This window comes from Gymnoscopelus braueri, assembly GCF_963280865.1.
Source record: "Gymnoscopelus braueri genome assembly, chromosome: 22".
Lineage (NCBI taxonomy): Eukaryota > Metazoa > Chordata > Actinopteri > Myctophiformes > Myctophidae > Gymnoscopelus > Gymnoscopelus braueri.
The window spans coordinates 33157112-33177350 of NC_137624.1; the positions used below are offsets into that span (position 1 = coordinate 33157112).

The following is a 20239-nucleotide window of genomic DNA, read 5'->3' on the forward strand; positions in this document are numbered from 1 at the left end:
AGATTTAGGCACCGGGCTGATGTTGGAGAGAGACCATATTTCAGGCTGCTTGTTGTGCAGTAGAGCAAGGTTGCAAAACAAATAATAGTACAAATAATAATAAAGTCTGCACTCCTTTGGGGTATTTGTCACTGTATATTTGCATATACAGTGGCATGTGGCATCTGCATTTAACCCATCCTAAATTCAGGTGCAGTGAGTGCTACAGGTTCTACGCCTCAGGGAGCTAGGTTAGGGGCTCGACGTTAGGGGTTAAGTGTCTTGCTTACGGACACTTCGACACGTATAGACTGGTGCCATTATATGAACCTTCTGTTTCCCAGGCGGCCTCTCTACCCCTCAGCTATGGACGCCCCATTATATACAGTATGTACCCCATTTTGATTGGAAGGATTGCATTTATATAGCGCTTTTATCCAAAGTGCATTGACATAGATTGTGCTATTCACCCATTCACCCATTCACACACACATTCATACACCGATGGTGGAGGAAACCATGCAAGGCATCAACCTGCTCATCGGGAGCAATTAGGGGTTCAGCGTCTTGCTCAAGGACACTTCGACACTAATTCTGGGGGAGGCTGGGATCGTACTGGGAACCTTGCGGTTCCCATCCGGCCACTCTACCCCCACAGCATTGAGATTATGCTGGCATAAACACACCATCTACATCCGTGCTGCAGTTAATCAGTTATACAATAGATTTAGCAGAACCAATGATTTATGTACACATCAGAACCGGATACCGGATACAACGGAGTCGCTTGAAACAAGCTGATTTACAAGCTCACAGCAAGTCACATTGTGACATCAAGAAAGCTTGTAGATCGGCTATTTTCAGCTCTATAAGACAGCAAGTCATTGCAGACGTGATAGGTCATTATCATACACTGCTGTACGTAACCCTAGCGAGTATGATTTGTATTTACTTTAGTTCAGAACAGCCAGTAAACAGCTCAAGTGCTGTTTCAGGCAAATTATATCTACTTTATAAAGTTCAAGTTGTCTATCTGTGGGTTAGTCTGTGTGCCTATATGCAGCTTATACACAAATGTGGACATGTGCCGTTGGAACTGTTACCTGCCAATGCTGACGTGAGCTGACATGGCAGTACCCGGACATCAGGCAATGTCCATATTTGAGCATAGACAGACAAACAAACCCAAAGACAAATTGTGTCAAATAATTGGAAACCTTAAAACATAATTACATTACGAAGAATTGTATGAATAGAATTTATCATGTGAAAAAATGTGGGGGGAAAAAAACACCATCGTGGACTTTCGTAATAAAATCTTTGAGCTTTTTTTTATTCAGCTAGTATCAAAATATGTGACTCCGGCGATTGCTGTTTTAATTTCAAAGAGGGATCTAATCCAATGCCCGTAAAATTATAAACAACCTGTTGTTTATGATATAACAACTGACGAGATATCTCGATCAGATCCTCCTGATGGGTGATGGCAGCTGAAATTGCAAAACCACTGGGGTGGGGCCAGCAGGGCTTCCTCTTTGCCTTAGAGAGGCCCCAAGAAATTGCTTTGTTTGCTGTTTCACTAAGACCACCCCCCTCATTATTGTATAAAAGGGGAAAGAAAAGGAATAGAGGTCTAATTATCTGCCTCAGGTCGCCAAAAAACATATAAATTACAAATTTGTCAGAATGTGCGGTTGCACTATACCTAAAATCCTTCTCTCCATCTTTAATCTCCTGGTCTTGGTGAGTTCAAACATTTTGAAACAAGTTTATACTTTTGTCACAATTTGTTTATAAAAATCCATGTAGTTCATTGCTAGTTTGTGTTTCAAGTAATATGCTGGTTTTTGTTTTTCTATTGCTGCACCACATGGATTGACACCTGACTATACAAGAAGTTCAGAAATAATGTACAAGTAAAAGTGAGCTGATTATTAGTGTGTTTTCAGAAGGAAAGAACTGGTGGTACAGTATGTGACAAATGGGTAGACAGTACCTACATATGGGTGTATGCATATTACTTTGATTTTATTCTTCTTTGTCTGAGTCAGGTATTTTTTACGACTTTCAACTTTTCTGTCCCTATATTTTTGGCAGATTTTGGTGGAAATGTTCAAACATAAATCAGCCAGCTAAACATAAATCAGGGTGCTAGCCAGCTGCGACTGCGTGGCATGAGAGAAAATACAAACAAAAGCGATCTGAATGATCTGAATTGCTCTCTTTCCTTAGTTGCTAGACTTTTGTATGTTGTAGCTACCTTCTGTGCTGGTTCCCTAAAGTGACAAGGACGCTCAGGTTTTTGTGGCTAGCAGTGAAACAAAAGCATTATTTTATTTCCAAACAGTTTCCAAAACAGTCTTGTGTTGTTGCCTTTCAGGAGGCTGTTTCAGTGTGACTGCATGTGCATCAGTCCACAGTGTGCTCCTAGGAGCCGAGCAGCACATGACTGTAACCTGCTTATTTGTTTGTGAACTGTAACAATGTAACCTCAACCTACATTGAATGTTGGTTTTAACAACAAGTAGCTGACAATCATGTGTTTTATAACGTGTTTTGTAAAGTTCACATTGGGGGGGAAGCATGTAAAAAAAGCAGGGGTGTTGTTGCCATAGTCATCAGGTTCATTATATGCACCTGGGCAGTGGGCACCAGACTGCTATCATTCTATTGGTCAATGAACACATTGTAGGAGTTGTCACACTAGGCAAGAAAATATGTACAGGGTATAAAGCTTTTTGAGACAAATAGAAGCAATCTTTTGCAGTGACTTTGGGACAAATAGCAACATTTCTTTTCACAACTATTTAAATAGTATACAAAAAAAGCCTCAGATCCAAAATAAGTTGAAAGGTAGCAGCTCTGTTTATATATGCAGTAGGTCTAGAGGTCTACTCGGGACACTCAATGGTTAGTATAGTCCTTAAGGTAGTTGTATTCCATTGGCTAACCTTCTTTTATTGCAACAGTTCACAAATGTTGTGTTCGCACATTGTTGTATTTCTCCCAGTAGGTATGGGAGTTTTTTGTCGTTGGTCATGTTTTCAAACTCACTTTGGGTGTATGTAATCTGTGGGAAGTACTGTATGTGTCTCTGATGTAAATGGTGGATTTATATAGCACTTAAAGCGCTTTACATAGATTGTGCATTACATTCACCCATTCTTGCTTCTGTGATCAGCTTTTGCATGGTATTTGAATCTCCTTTCTAACCAGTGTTAATTTTTTGTCAGTTTTAGTCATAGTCTTTTGAATAAAATTCCATTTAGTTTTAGTCCTATTTTAGTCATCTGAATTTTTTTTGTTTTAGTTTTAGTGTAGTTTGTCGACTAAATATCATCAGATTTTAGTCGACTAAATCTACAGTCAATTTTGTTCGACCAAAAAATATTTTGGCCGTCGTAATGATGGCATAGTAATGCCTGATTTTACACTTGGTTGCATTCTGAAAATAGCCGATCTACAAGCTCACAACGAGTCGCGCTGCGACGGGTTGTGAGCTTGTAGATCTGCTTCATGGCACAACACCCGAGCACTACCAAACATAAAATGACATGTCTTAGTTCTACTGGATCTCTTCTCCACTAGTCCCTCCCTAACATTTTAGTCTTTTATTTGTTGACAAAATTGTCAATATCTTTAGTTTTAGTCATCATAGCTTAGTTTTTATTTAGTTTTCATCAGTGAAAAAAGGTTGTCGACGAAAATGTTTCGTTAGAGTTTTAGTTGACAAAATTAACACTGTTTCTAACAGATAACAGTTGTTCCCTAAGGAGATTGAGACACACAAGGAAGCACTGATATCTATAATTCCATGATTACAGACTTCTCAATGCAGATTTATGATGATAAGATTTTGAAATAATTAAGAAGAACATTTGTGTCAATTCTGTCTCCCTTCCTTTCTCTCCCTCTGTGTGTGTGTGTGTGTGTGTGTGTGTGTGTGTGTGTGTGTGTGTGTGTGTGTGTGTGTGTGTGTGTGTGTGTGTGTGTGTGTGTGTGCGCGCACAGGCTGCATTTACAGCTGAACTGGCTCTAGTACTATGGCTGTGTTTTCTACCCGTGACCATACATCTACTCGAAGGCTCTCCAGGCTTCTTTGCCAGTATGGTCTGCTTTTATCTTTACTGTTTTAACGAGATCATCATCAATCCTCAGGCTTTACTACTGCAACTACTCCTTGCTGGTCCGCCAGCATGCTAACTTAAATCCACTACATCTGATCCAGAATGCCTTCAATATCCCCAAAGTTTCACGTCTCCCCACTTATGCATTCCCTTCTCTTGCTCCAATTCAAAACACTGGTGATGACCAACAGTACAAGGCAATCAAGCAGGGGTGATGGATTGGACCAGGAAGTGGGGGACACTAATGGGAACATAAGAGAACTGTGTTACATTTCATTATTGAATTAAGTGTCCTTAAAGTTAGGGCAAGTGATATTTTAAGGTTAAAGCTCTATATTCTGATAGTAATCATTGCTATAGAGTGTTTTTTCATTCACAGGGGTATCCCTGTCTCTCCAGCTCTTTAATAAACAGAAAATACATTATCAATTATATTTAACACTTATTTTAGCCAAAGAAAACCCCTTACCCTACCTTTAATTTTACTTAATTTATTTATTTTTTAAAGATATGTTTGGGGCTTTTCTGCCTTTATTGATGGTAGAATGGAGATTTGACAGGAAACTGTGAAAGAGTCGAGGAGTGACAGGCAGCAACGGTCCGCCGGGCTCGAGAATCGAACTCGGAACTTGCTGTCAGGCTGCATCCAAGCCTGTAACCACTGTAACTGGTGCCCCCTAAGTGTCCTTAATTTGAACTTTATCACATTATCGTAGCTAGTATAACTAGTGTCCAGTGTCAAAACACTGGACACCGAAACTAATATTATATATTTTTCAGTGGCTCATGCATTTTCATTTGCAGGTTACTGTACTCTCTGTGTGTGTGTGTGTGTGTGTGTGTGTGTACTGTGTCTGACGTCTGACTCTGACAGACACAGTACAAACACACAGAGGTTGAGTTTATTGGTCTTTATGCAAAGCAGGTAGTGGCCGTCTATCGGTATGTACTGTAGCTTACACTTCAATCTGTCACCCAATCGCTGAGAAGTGATTGGGTGCAACAGAATCCCGAGAAGCGATTGGGTGCAACAGAATCCCTTTGCAACATTATAAAACTGGACAGAGTGTCGTGACCACTGTTCCATTGCGTCTTATGAGCGGCTGGGTTCTTTTGGAGCACGTACAGGCTGCTAGCAGTGTGACTTTGGCTGATAAGGGATGTCATAACAGAGAGTATTTCTGAGTGTATACAAATTGCACTTCTGTGTGTTTCAGAGTGTTTAGTGTGTGTGTGTGTGTGTGTGTGTGTGTGTGTGTGTGTGTGTGTGTGTGTGTGTGTGTGTGTGTGTGTGTTACTGTTTATACATGTTTATTTATATTTTATGTTGTACTGTAGGGGGAAATATGTACCAGATGATCCTCATGTGGGCTTTGGTGACGGTTGTGGTTTTCCTCGGATGGTATGGAGTCTGGATGGACGAGGAATCCGAGAAAAAGAAATGGTTTCTGGGATTGGTGAGTCATTCTGTCTGTAATAGGCCTATCTCTTTGTTAAATTAAGTGTTAAATTGTTCTATATTGTGCTAGTAATCATTGCCATAGACATAGACATAGAGTGTTTACACTCAGTAACGGGGTCTCCCCGTCTTTCCAGCTCTTTAGTAGGCGGGAAATTCATTTTCATGTCAGGATACAACTTTTTTCCAATCTGGAGTGAGAACTTTTTAACATTATTGTTGTTTCCAGAAAGAGTGGAAGTAATTCACCCTATTATAGAGCTCTGTCGTGCCAAACATAAGCCACTATGGTAAAAAAATATTATTCACAGGTGCATAGGCCTTTGAACTATAACATATTTTATAAGATAATGGACCTGCTTTGTTCTGATCCTCTTATCTGTCTTCTGTTTCAGTTCTTCTTCTTCCTGCTCATTATCTGTGCTGGGAAGGTGGGTAAGGGCATCGTGGATCTCAAAAATTCAGCCTCTGTAAGTGCACGTTCGCACACACACACACACACACACACACACACACACACACACACACACACACACACACACACACACACACACACACACACACACACACACACACACACACACACACACACACACACACACACACACACACACACACCATATTCGTTGTTGGTTTCCCATGTAAAATAAAATTGGCCAGACACATTAATTTGCCTCTTCACCTCTCCCTCTCTCCTTCTCTCTGTCTGTCTGTCTGTCTGTCTGTCTGTCTGTCTGTTTCTCCCTCCCCCTCTCTGTCTCTCTCTCTCTCTCTCTAGTTGGTGAAGAACATAACAGAACTCTATACAGAGAAGTACAACAACTGCACAAAAAACTCAAACCCACTGAAAGCGGAGGAACTGAAGAAGAACCTCAACCTCATCCACGATGCGGTGACCACACACACACACGCACGCGCGCGCGCACACACACACACACACACACACACACACACACACACACACACACACACACACACACACACACACACACACACACACACACACACACACACACACACACACACACACACACACACACACACACACACACACACACACACACACACACACACACACACACACACACACACACACACTCACACACAGTGCCTTGAGCTGACACTGGCTTGACAACAGCCCTGAGTGTTCATTTAGATCTGAGAGAGACTCTTTCAGGTCTACTTTGTATACACTCTCAGTGTACACTTACTCACTGGACAAGTGTTTATACTTGTAAATTGGTGTTTTTTCCACCAAAAGGGGACATTTTTTTTACGGGTCCTTGTTTCCTCTGTAACAGTATCAATGCTGTGGAACCGGAACCGGGACAAATAACGGCTGCTGCACCGGCGCCCGCGCCTCCTATCCTAAGGTAAGGTAGATTTTAGATAATCATTTACAGCATTATTTCCCAAAATCTATACATCAAAATCTATACAAAATGAAAAAAGTACCTTAAAAGTACCTTACCTAACCTTCTGAGCCATAAGCACAGAAGTACATCTGTGCAATGCATGGGTGACCGGGATTTGCATCAAGGCCCCAAGCTCACTAATCGATTTTATTTATTTTTTGACTAAAAAGCCTTTTTAGTAAAGATGTCACAGTGCATCTAATCGTTGCATGTGCTTGTTTTAATTGCCTTGCTCTTATTGTTTTAATTTCACTCATTATTGTTTGTATAATTGCTTTTCTGTTTTATTTATTTGATTGTGCTATATAAATAGATTATTAATATTATTAATAATATATTACAACAGAAATGCACCGTTGCCATTGCTGAAGACTTCAATTTTCAAGTGAAAATCATCTCTGGATTGGGCATCGGTACTGGTTCCTTCCTGGTAAGTGTCTACGACTGGGTCCTTACCAAAAGACAGACTTCTTTTGGGGGTCCAGATATTACTGTATGTCAACAAACATTCTAGCCTTCTGTATGTAATAGATATTATGTGAACAAACAATCTAGCCTTCTGTATGTAATATATATTATGTCACAAACAATCTAGCATACTGTATGTAGTCTCGAGTAGCCAGACAATTATTCCACAATCTCCGAATGCGATATAGAGTCTGGAACTACACCTCCCGAAATCCGAGACGGGAAGCTACCATCTGTTCGTTATTTCCGTTCACGAAAATATATCTTAAAATATCTTTACATTTTTTTTCCCCATTCAAGCTATTATGCTTAGATGATTTTGATTTATATTCGGATACATTTGCGCAACTGTAAAGACGGAAAAAAAACAGAAGTGGGGAGGAGGCTTTATCACTTGATCATTTTCAGAGCCTCCGTTGCTCCTGTGTGACGGAAGTATTTGAAAATTGTGGGAGGCAACAGTCTGGCTCGCGAGACTATTCATACTGTATGTAAACAAACAATTCAGCCTACTGTTTTTCATATCAACAACAAATCATGCAGCACACTTGCTCTGTTCTGTCTTTCCTCAGGTATTTGGATTGGCCTTCACTAAACCGCTGCTGTGTGCTAAGGATGGATGAATACACGCACACACGCACGCACGCACGCACGCACGCACGCACGCACGCACGCACGCACGCACGCACGCACGCACGCACGCACGCACGCACGTACGCACACACGCACGCACTGTATGTGCACATGCACATACAGTATACTCACTCACGGAGTGTTTCTTTACCAGAGTTGTGGGACAACAGTTGGTGGTTTCTATAAGAAGGCGGGACTGTGGCAGGAAGCCGCGCCCTTTTTCCCCTCCTCAGCCAATCATGCCTTTTCCCAGTGGGTTTTGTGGTGGAATGTGCTCTTAAAGGGTTAGTTCAGATTTGTTTTAGAATTTTCTGTAGGAAATACTTACCATTAATGTAGTGGTTATAAGGTATTAATTGATTGCCCGATTTTTTGTGTCATATATTTTATGCGTGAGTAGGCTGCCGCGGCGCAGTGATTCTGGACACAAACATTAGTACCATGTGACAGAGGGGTCGAAATTGAACGAAACCTGCACTATATGGTAGAAATAGGTCAACAATACAAATGACGCTAGTTTTTTTTAAAAATGTATTTCTAATGAGCGGCCCCCACCAAATCTACTAATCTACCGGAACTACTTCATATTCATCAGAACCGGACCATAACTCTGACCACGGGACTCGGGCAATCAATTAATACCTTTGCAACCACTACATTAATGGTAAATATTTCCTACAGAAAATACTCAAAAAATCTGAACTAACCCTTTAAGTTCTGTTAAACACTTTCTCAATCAAGTCCATTGAACATTTATAAAAAAATAGATTCCCACTTCTCTCTAACCACTTAAGTCCTACTGTTCTTCGCATGACAGATAGCAAAATTGCCTGATCTACAAGCACAAAACATGGCGCATCGTGATACATTGTGTGCTTGTAGTTTTCTTTTTGTTATTTTGGAATAAAATAATTCATTTCATTTTTACAAATAGTTCAAAATGTAGAAAATTAATGGTCAAAAAATATATAAATGTCAAATACAGTATACTGTTTTGAACAACATTAATAGGCTATTATAGCCAAATTGTTTGGGTTCCCACATTCTGTCAGAAACCATGTGTTGCTGAGGGAGCCTTTTTTCCAGAATTATTGTAGTTTAACTGAAGCACTTTATAAAAACTACACATCTTGTGTGTAATGCTCAGTGGATTATTTACATGTGTCAAGCCTGACCCAGGTTTTGTTTGGCAAGTTATAGGACACCAGATTTATAATGATGCACGCCATAAATATCCAGCCATACAGAATGTTTTAGCCTATAATCTAACACATTATTTTTGTTAAACTCATTACTGTCACTGTGACAAACTTGTTATGCTAATGTGCATATTTTTGGATTGCATTGAAATGCACTGGCACATGTTGGCCTCATATGGCCGAGCGCTTTGTTTGAAGCTTAACTGCTTTAATAAACAACAGAAGTTGTTCAAAGATTCTCATTATCTGTCTCATGTCTCATTATCAGTTTGAGCCCTGGTGTGGTTTTCATTTAGTCTGTAAGTTATGAATTCATACACAGTCAAAGTCTTAGTGTTAATTTAATTCAAATGAGGGTACAAATGGAGCCAAATGGACCCATCATGTCATGTGTACAGTACACTTTTTGGAGTTAAATCAACAATGAGGATTTTACAATGTAGGCTGCAGAAAAAACAACTGCTAATGTTGAAAATACAAATTGGGGAGAAAGGATGCAATTACTGGGGGCGAGAAAAAAGAAAGTAAAGTAATAAGTAACAAGTTAGTTTTCGCAGGGAGTAATATGTGAAGTAATACTATTACTTTTTAAACAAGTAACGAGTAATGGGTAATAATATTACTGTTTTTGAGTAACTTTTCCAACACTTTTCTCAAGTCCATAGATAAACCAGTCTCATCTATGAGAGTTTTTTTTTACGATAGAGCCGACTTATTAGTTGCAGTTCATTGTCTAAAGCAGTGGTTCTCAAACCTTTTAGGCTCAGGTCACCCCTATGTCGTAAATTGGTCATGATCAGGCAGGAAAATCACTATTCCCTAAGTGCAAGAATACACAAGAATCCAGTTCGAAAGAGGGTTTGTCCACAGAAATGTATTTATTTCCATAGACGTGACACCTGCATTGCCAATCACAGAGTGTAACTCAAATCACCAAACATCATACTTTATACAGACAGACATTTGAAATAGGACCTCCTCTCTGTCCTCCGTCTTGACCACTCACAAACAAGCTTTTAGAAACAAAAGGCTTCTTGGCCCGCCTCTCTCAGTCATCACAAGGAATTAGCATCTGCCTAGATTTTAAACATGTGACAATTTACTTTAACCCTTATCTATAAAACTATACTTTTACACAAGCTCATATTATGAAATCTTTGTTTAACATCTTATTAACTTCAAATTAAGTCCACACACATTATACATTCACAATTGCAAACAGCAGTTAGAAATACAATGAATCAACAAAGTTGCAGTTACTTTAAGACTGAATATTTTCCTTAAATGACATTTCTCTTTGTTAACAACACAAGTCATAGTTGTCAAGACTTTAATCATTTTAACTACACACTGCAGACCTAAGACTGAAGAATAATAAAAGTGTATATATTTTACTGTCATCTTGACCTGGCTTCCAACCATTCACTACACATATCCTGTCTGTAGTATATTGGCCCAGGAAGGAACAATGATTACTCTGATTAGTTTAAATGAATACAAAAGCCTTCTTCTGATTATCAAGACAAGACAGAGGGTGTAAATAACATTTTCATCCACAGCACCCCTGAATTACATTGTTAATTCATAGCACCTTACATTAAATTTATGTCATATTATGGTACATAAATGTGTAAATCTTTCCCCCTAACATACAGTATGTCATGATGAAAATAGATTGGACAGATTGGAGAGAAAAAAAAACAAAAAATGTTATACTTGACGTTTGACCACTAGAACCCCAGCATATTCTGGGGGGAACATTGAAAAAATTTACAATCTACAAGCTCTTGTTAGCTAATTTTGGTAAAGAGATTTGGTGTACAAAGAATCAACAAAGAATTCAGTAGGCCTACAGTGCAACGCAGCCTCAGGTTTGTTTTACTTATAGTCCATGGGCCAGACCAGATATCGGTGTATCAGGTGGTAAAGGTTACTTATAATTTTTTTAAAGATACATGTCTGTAGATAATGTTTTGGTATGATTAAAAGTCAGCGCTCGTTCTCATGCTATTCATCTAAAATGTGGAATGCCCTACCAAAAGGAGTAAAGGAGTGTAAAACCCTACTCACTTTCAAAACTGCCCTAAAGATACACCTTCAGGAGGCTGCAATTCGAAAATGGCCCCTGTCTAAGTCTTAACCTACCCCTCCCTACCCCCCCCCCCCCCTCCTTCATTTTCCTCTTTTGTATATATATATATATATATTTTTTTTCTCTCGTCATACCAGTAACCTGAAAGCTGATTGTATGACATTCTGTATAGTAGTGTGTATATCTGCCTGCCTCTTATATTTCATCATGATTTGTGTGCATGGGGTTCTCATCTTAAACAAGCGTAATGCTTAATGAGGGTTTCCAGTTTAGTAGACCTTGTATTGTGATTTTGTACTTCCATGTACTGTTATGTACTGTCATGTACTATTCTCATGTCTTTCTAAATAAACTACATCAATCAATCAATCAATCAATCAAAGCGCTCAGCTCCAATGGGTAATGTTAGAAACCTCTCGCCAAGACTCAGACCTAAATTTAAACAGCCATATTAACACAATCACAAAGTCAGCCTACTATCACCTAAAACATATTGCAAAAAAAAACAGGTACAGGTTAAAGGACTTATGTCTCAGCAGGATCTAGAAAAACTAGTCCATACATTCATCAGTAGACTTGACTAGTGTACTGGTCTCCCTAACAAATCAATCAGACGACTGCAGTTGATTCAGATTGCTGCTGCTCGAGTCCACTTACCAAGAAAGTGACGCATAGGCTACTGTATCACTCCAGTTCTTAAATCCTTACACTGGCTCCCTGTGTGTCATGAATAGTGAAGACAACAATTGCCTATAATGGGCTGGTAAACCTGGCTTAGCCTACTGGGTAACTTCGCTGCTTTGTGGTTATTTAAGTAATTCTATAAATAATGATAAATTCTTCCAAAACTGTTTAACATCTTTGACATAAATGTGACAGTTCATTTGTTGTTTATACGAAATTTAGTACAATGGGACGTATGCCATCTTGGATGACAATAAATGATTAACTGAAGGTAATTTCACTGAAATTACAATATGTTCTGTGACATATCCCAACACAAAGTATTACATTAAATGTCCATCACAGCGGAAATTGTGGGAAAATGTGTGTGGTTAAAGGTTTTGAAGAGCTCCAGTGACCACTCTACTTGTCATAAATATTCACAAAAGGTCTTGGATGAAAGCTCAGTGTGTGTGATCAAGACTTCTTTGATTGGGGGGGGGGGGGCAGTGAGAAATGTTGATGGGTCACTCTTGTCTAAACCCGGACATTAGTGTGGCCGTGGTTCCATCGGCAAAATTATGGTAAGTGATTTCCTTTGGTTAAAATAAGTGTTAAATAGCTCTATATTCTGATAGTACTCTTTGCTATAGTGTGTTTGTTCAGTAAAAGGAGTCTCCTTGTCTCTTCAGCTCTTTATAAAACAGAAAATGCATTTTAGTTTCAGTTTCAGTTTAATTTCCAATTTTATCCAATCAGGATAGAGAACTCAATCAGGATATAGATTAAACAAGTGAAATTGGAAGTGATGACACTAAGAAATGAGCAGGCAAAATTGGAACTGGAACGCTATAAAAATGAAGCTTAAAAATGGGTACTTTCTCCTGATTGGCTGAGCTTTTGACACCTACCGGAAAATGTATTTTCTGTTTATTAAAGAGCTGGAGAGACGGGGAGACTCCTGTTACTGAACAAACACTCTATAGCAATGACTTCTATCAGAATATACAGTGCTTTAACCTTTTAACAAAATAGTTTTTGTTTTAACCAAAAAATATCACTTACCTTACCATTTGGTTGAAACAGAAAGTTTTGTTAAAAGGTTAAAGCACTATACTCTGATAGTAATCATTGCTAGTGTTTGTTCAGTAACAGGAGTCTCCCCGTGACGCTGTCTCGCCAGCTCTTTAATAAACAGAAAATACATTTTCAGGTAGGTGACAACATTTCAGCCAATCAGGAGAGATACCCATTTATCAGCTTCATTTTTATAGTGTTCTAGTTCCAATTTTGTCTGCTCATTTATTTGTGTCATCACTTCCAATTTCACTTGTGTCATCACTATCACCAATTTCGCTGTATCCTGACTGAGCTCTCTATCCTGATTGGATCAAATTGGTATCCCAACCCGAAAATGCATTTTCTGTTTAATAAAGAGCTGGAGAGACATGGAGGGCCCTATAATTTGCACTGCTTTACCCCCACCCGCTGACAACTAGCCGTGAATTAGGCTACTGCCCGCTACCCACTACCCATGAAATACGGATAAGGGAGCTGGCACCGTCCATAAACGGTCCCTACCCCGCTATTCATTATGCCGACGGACGCTGTTATTTGCGCTTGGAGGTGTGCCTGTGGGCGTGTTGTTGCATTATCCCCAAAATTGCTATTTTGTCCAGACACGTTTTGGAAAGCGCATAGCGGAATCTAAAACCAGCTCCACTATTAGTCCGTGAGCCAGGGGGGTTGGTCACTACCATCTGAGGGGAATAATGCTCATAGTGATTTTTGTCAAGGTATGCATGTCTAGAGTTAGAAAATATGTGATAGCCTTGCACCAATGGTAGCTTTATGGGTGCTATCATGCATTTTATGTTATAACACTAGGCGAAAATTACATGGGTCAATATATGAAAACATACTATTAACCCCACCCAAAAAAATATACAAAAGGTTTTTCAATTGGTTCTGGTACGTCTAGGCATGCTTAAGAACATACAAAAAAATCTAGGAAATTATATTTCTCGTAAAGCCATAATTTTCAAGATGGCGTCCAATATGACTGCCAGGAGCTTAAATGGCTTTATGATACTGTTCAACCTAGAAAGGTGGTTTTGGTGTCTAAAACTAGGTCTTAGGGTTCAAGAAATATGGCTGAAACAGTGAAATTACCATCAGTTAATTTTTTATTGCCAAATTAAAGATGGTGTCCATCCCATGGTGATGTTCCATTGTACTAAATTATGTTAAAAACAACAAAATATTGCAGTTGTGTGAGGGAATCTGTGAACTTCGTGAACGTGATTCATATGGGGACCTGGGGGGGGGGGGGCATTCATAGGTGTAGAATCTATTTCTAATGTTATATTTTGACTTGCTGGTCAGTCTTTGGCCTATGTGCTAAAGGTCAGGTCAAGGTCTCTCTCGCACCTTATCGTCCAACCAGGTGTCCAAGCAGGCAGCAGATATGGTCACTGGTTGACATGTACAGCAGGCCCTATTCACCTCACAATTGACATGGAGCCGTTTGTTGACACCTTGCAGGTATATAAGCTCTATAATGTAATTGTGCATCCCGGTGGGATGCATGTTATACAGTCATTCTTCAGCTGCATTGCAAAACTGATGCAAGGTTCAGCACTGGAAGTGGAAATGCATGTGGTTGCAGAACATGACAGGCAAGTTCAGTGGTCAGTCCTGAGTGTATCAGCAGCACTCTGAAGTGGTTTCTATCAACTTGGCCAAAGACATTTGAACAGATACAGCAGTAGCCTACCTGGACACTGCACATCTCCATCCTACTGGCTGACAGTGGGTAGACAACTTCTTCCTACACTTCACATCCACCAGTTTGAATGCGCAGGGAGACACATTGACATTAACTTCACCTTTTCTCTCATGAAGCACATGACTGAAGCACTTCTTCCATGCTGGCCATGTGCAGTGTGCTTGATATCTAACCCAGTGCCTGCTGAAGATGCATGTGCTCCATGCCATAGCATAGAGGCTAAGCTAGACCTTGTCTGTCGGCACCATGATGGATTCTGGATCACTGTCTCTGCTGACCAGTCTGGGGAGCAGACTGCCATAACGATCAGGAAAGATGCTGTCATGATGCATGTGAGTGGAGTGGACTGAAGCCTTCCCCAAAATGTGCAGAAACAGAGGGAGAGTTGAAGCACTGGTGTGTCTTGGTCATAAAATATTGGGGTGTAGGATTCCTCACACACAGAAAGATCATCTCTTCAATCCCATCCTTGGCTAATTTGCCCCCATGCTGTTGTGAATAGTAATGTCCTTTACCCACATGAGATGTCATCATGAAGAGTAAGAACATTAAGCAGAAGCCGTTGAGCATGTTGTACACCTTCAGTGCTGACGATAGATACTGCATTTAGTCATGATGAGGCAGACATCACCATGAGTTCCTATATCCCTGATGCAGCCATCTCTGGAAAGGGTGTGATACACATGCTCAGTGATTACACTGATGTTCTTGTCCTGTTGTATGCTGTGTATTGGGGTGTATCAGGTGGACCTACAGTGTAAAGTATAGATGGAGCATTGGGATGGGACAGTCTTATATGTATGACAAAGGCAAGATCAGAGCACACTACACTTTGCTGGCAGGGAACTTCCCAGGCTACCCTGATGTGCTGGGTGAGGTGGGTGCCACAAGTCAATGGCCCTTCCTCCAACACCAACCAACCTGTTGCACAACATGTGGGCTCATTTATTTACAAGTGATGTTGTGGAAAGTGGCAGACCACCAAGCCCCACCTGACAAGTCGTTTGATGTCACAAAATTTGGATAGGAGATCTAGGATATTCTTGTTCCTGTCATTGCTAAGGGTGACCCCACCGTCAGAGCTATGTGACATGGTGCAATATCAATTTAGGGCACAGAGAGTGAGAAGTACATCACTGATGTACTGTAACTGCTCTGGTGAAGATGGTTACTGATGATATGTTCAAGCTACAGATGAGGAGTGATGTTAATAAGGAGGATACTTGTAAGGATGAGGTAGAACAGGATGTGGGTTGGAGAATACAGATGTTGTTGCAAAAGATACATATTTGACATTAGATTATATCATTTTACATTCATGTTATTATGAATACCAGTTCTTGTGACATGTTAATGACACTTTTCACAAAACAAAATCATGAATAGTGAACCATGAATGTTCAAGTTGTTTCCATTTGTTGTTCTCCCAGAGGTCAATTTTAACCTTGACCTGACCTTTGACATGATTGACCTGATATTAAAAAAATAACATCAGGAATGGATTCTACATATGAAAACCCTAAAAAATAGGTATTAAACAGAGGTATTCTAAGACAAGCGGATTAAAAGTAAAAAATTGCCAGGCGTGTGTTTAGTGGCCATTTTGGATATTTTCTTAGACATTGCAATATATTCTGTTTATTGAATTTCATAATACATTTCCTTAGAATCTATGTATGTAAACATGGTTTTAAATCTATAGGTAATTTACAAAGGAACCCTTTGTGTTCCATCTTTCATTAAAACCAAAGTACATCTTATGTAATGTCACATATAGTCACTATGTTGTCACTGCCTGTTATAGAAAAATATTCTAGATATGCAAATTTTAACAACCTTTCTGGACAATATATAGTCTGAGCTTTATCCCAACCATTTTTCAGAGAGAGAGGGTCAATAATAAGATAGAACCATCAGTTTGAAGTAGAATGCTTCATTCGGATTTTGAAAACTGTGTTTTGGCTTGTGGTTATAAAAGGAGTGATAACACACAGATAGCTACCACCGATGCAAGGCTATCACATTTTTCCTAGCTCTAGGGGTGTATACCTACCCAAAAATCACTATGAGAATTATTCCCCCCAGATGGTAGTGATGACCCCATTTTTGGGGTCCTGGCTCTATATGCCAAATTTGTAATTGGTAGAGCAAGCGCCTGCAATGGACATGTCGGGAGACGACCAGGGCGTAGAATGGCACAACATTCAGAGGTCTCCCTCTCCTCTCTCCTAATTCTCAACAAATCTCTGTGATTCAAATGTCCTATTATCAGCGGAAGGGAGAGTGTCAATTCCTTGTGTCAATTGTGTTTGAATATAAGATGATAGTCTATTCAAAGAAGACAATTTGTGCGATCATGGATTACGCAGGAAATATGAAAATATAAAATTCTTGAAGTAACATGTAGGTGATACGTATGTCTATGAAATGTGTTTTTTATTGAAAGGCAATCAAAGGCTAGAGCCTACATATGAAGTAAACTTTGGGTGTATGGTGTCCAATGCAGTGTTGCCAGAATTTGCGGGAGGAATAAGCAACCAGGTCTATGAAAACAAGCCCAAAAGAAGTGACTACAAGGCCACATGAGCACTTCAAACCTATATATATCAGCCATTAAACAATGTGCATATTTATATGTTGGCTATTTGAAAATAGCCGATCTACAAGCTCACAACTGCAACCCGCAACTACCATTATTTACAAGCAACTTTACAGAAAAACAAGCCCAATGTGGCTTATAATAAGCAGACCTGGCAACACTGCAGAGAGGGAGAGAGGAGAGCATAAGATTGCATTGGGGTCAGCTCTTAGATTTTTCAGCCCAAAATCTTAGTTCAGAGTGAATTTACAAGGCATATTTTGTATTTTTCTGTATTAAAGGTGGATTATACATGACCATGTATTTGTACATAACTGTCAAAAGAATAAAACACATAAAAGCTTGAGAGCTTCCTTTGTGGTCCTTTAAATACATCACTCCCAGTGTTCCAACATTGTTATTGTACAACCAATGCCCGACTAGTTTCCCCAAACAAGTTAGCTCTCTAATACCCCCCTGTGGGTGCAATTGGAATATCATGCAGGGAAAACGTTTTCTTCCAGTTCTTCTGTTTAGCCTAAAGGACTCTCCATTGCATAGTGAAAGACAGTTTTGTCCTGCAAAACTGTCTTTTGATTAGTTTTAAAATTATAAATTTAAAACTAATTAAAATGGTGCTCTAAGCACCTGGAATTTCTGTATATTCTCCAATTTGTTTGAATAATTTTGTATTCCAATCTGATCAAGCCTTTACTTACTCGATGGATAAAGGTCTCAATAGGTCTGACAGAATTGCAGAACTGTATCTGAATATAAATCTGTATGTAAATAAACGGTATATCACTTTGCATCTTTTATGGAGCTGACTGAAATGTTTTCTCTTCCTCAAGCATACTGTACAAGTCAGACAGATAGTGTTAAATTTAATAACTAAAAGTGTGCTCCTGAAAACTGTTGCTTGATGAACACAACGTTACAGAATGTTTGCCCAGAATAATGCCTCTAGTCATGTGGTTAAAACTATGAAGTTCTGAAGGAATAACCCACTTAGAATTGGAAAAGTCAATGTGAGAAAAAATATATTTTTCTCACATTGATGTTTACACTATGGTACAGCTGTGGTGGTCCTTTGGACAATTAAATGCTTATTGGTTAATGCCCACTTGGGCATAAAATGGGCATCTTCATGCTCCTCGGGCCAGAACATGAAGGATGTGTCAACAAAGTTTGGTGGCGAGAGCGCGGCACAACTTCAGACACTTCAGACATATCTTCTAATTTATAGATTGCCATGAAACTTACTGAGAACATTCATGCTCCCCAGAGGAAGAAGGCTTTTGGTCCCCCTTGGGCTTTCCTCTATAGGCCTAACGCACAGCTGGGCGACATTTCATTCAAGAGGCCAAGAGGATCCCGACTTCGATAAAGTGGAAGGGCCTCACACATGGACAGTTGAATTGAAACTTCAAACACTTATAGTAGAGCTGAATTATGTTACAACTGTATGAATTTGGTAGACAAACAGATTGATTTACAGTACGGCTATTTCCCAGGTCTGAAGGTTGCTTCACAACAACAGAAAGTTCTGTTACAATATGCATATTTCTTAAAAGCTGTTGGCTACTTTGAGGTTTTGCATTATGTTATGGACATGGACTCAAGGCAGACAAGACCTGTCTTGTACACTTATAAACAAACATGTACAGTATTAGGCCTACAGTATTTACCATTTGAGTACATACCTGCCTCAATGGAATACAGATATGTACTCAAATGTTAAATATTAATTACCATTAATTGGAACAGAGCTAAACTAATTTGCCTTGAAATCTGTTGTCATAATGCTGCCTTTTATAATTTAGATAATTTTGGGGGATCATTTTGTTTTCCTTTGAGGACGTTGTGGCCAGCGGGCCAGATTGAGGTGGTCTTACTGTATGATGCACATGTTTCTCTAGCACCACCATTAGGTCAAAATATCCACTTCCACACATTCTCTCAAAATGTAATGGTCATAATGCTGCCTTTTATAATTTAGATAATTTTGGGGGATCATTTTGTTTTCCTTTGAGGACGTTGTGGCCAGCGGGCCAGATTGAGGTGGTCTTACTGTATGATGCACATGTTTCTCTAGCACCACCATTAGGTCAAAATATCCACTTCCACACATTCTCTCAAAATGTAATGGGCACAAGCCAAACACATTCATGCTCCCTGGAGAATGAACTCCATGGCCTTTCCTCTGGGAAGAAAAGGCACTTTGTAGCTTTAGAAAAAAGTATAATTGTGGCGCTTTATTTTATTCCCTTTAAAGTTTTTGCTGTTTACAAATTATGTGTTGGTTCTTCAGTGAATATACAGTATATACTGATGATAAGCCATACCACTCAGATATGCACACCTTTTGATTGCCCTTGTTAATTACTTAAACCCTATAGGCTACTTTGTTGTATATCAAATTAAATAATGAAAGTATTCGATCTATAAGCTCACAAAGCCTATGACATGCCCAGAATAGGAATGCTAGGGTTCATGTGGTTAAATTTAAACATTATTAAATAGAGCATGGTGTTCATTTCTCAGTGGTGAATATTAACGGGTAGCTATAATGAACCTAATATTTGCACAGATTCTCTGTGCAGCATACAACAACTTTTGAGCTAAATCCGGCCTAAATCTGTGTGAATACATTCATGTTATCTTTTCTAGGGCAAACATCCGTCTCCCAAGGAACTTGCACACCATTTCTCTCAAGAGATTGTCTCAACAATACATTCCATCATTTCCAGAAAACAACACATTCTTCTTCACGTGCCGCAGTCTTGTTTTTAGTTGCCTTGCGCTGTCCACACAGATTGCCAAGTGAGTGTAACACAA

At 39.4% G+C, this 20239-nt stretch overlaps 2 protein-coding genes across 3 annotated transcripts in view; both read left to right on the top strand.

The window, feature by feature from the left end:
* LOC308078340 (uncharacterized protein) overlaps positions 1 to 17754 on the top strand; it is a 42839-nt gene extending 25085 nt beyond the window's left edge. For both annotated transcript variants that reach the window (XM_080419464.1, XM_080419465.1), the window contains exon 4: positions 17704 to 17754. The gene's annotated coding sequence lies outside the window, so the exon portion shown is untranslated. The remainder of the gene's footprint in view (positions 1 to 17703) is intronic.
* On the top strand, positions 1635 to 9448 carry LOC308078344 (CD9 antigen-like). The gene is made up of 8 exons (XM_080419470.1): positions 1635 to 1722; positions 3991 to 4084; positions 5445 to 5563; positions 5961 to 6035; positions 6344 to 6457; positions 6867 to 6938; positions 7327 to 7410; positions 8021 to 9448. Exons 1-8 carry the CDS (start codon positions 1666 to 1668, stop codon positions 8069 to 8071), a joined length of 666 nt encoding a protein of 221 aa, XP_080275596.1. The 5' UTR covers positions 1635 to 1665; the 3' UTR covers positions 8072 to 9448.
* Positions 17755 to 20239: the final 2485 nt, after the last annotated feature.

Coding starts and splice junctions, on each gene's coding strand:
- LOC308078344 (XM_080419470.1), top strand. CDS start 1,666: ATGTGCGGTTGCACTATACCTAAAATCCTTCTCTCCATCTTTAATCTC. Junction 6,036..6,343: donor ATCTCAAAAATTCAGCCTCT/GTAAGTGCACGT, acceptor CTCTCTCTCTAG/TTGGTGAAGAACATAACAGA. Junction 6,939..7,326: donor CCCGCGCCTCCTATCCTAAG/GTAAGGTAGATT, acceptor ATATTACAACAG/AAATGCACCGTTGCCATTGC.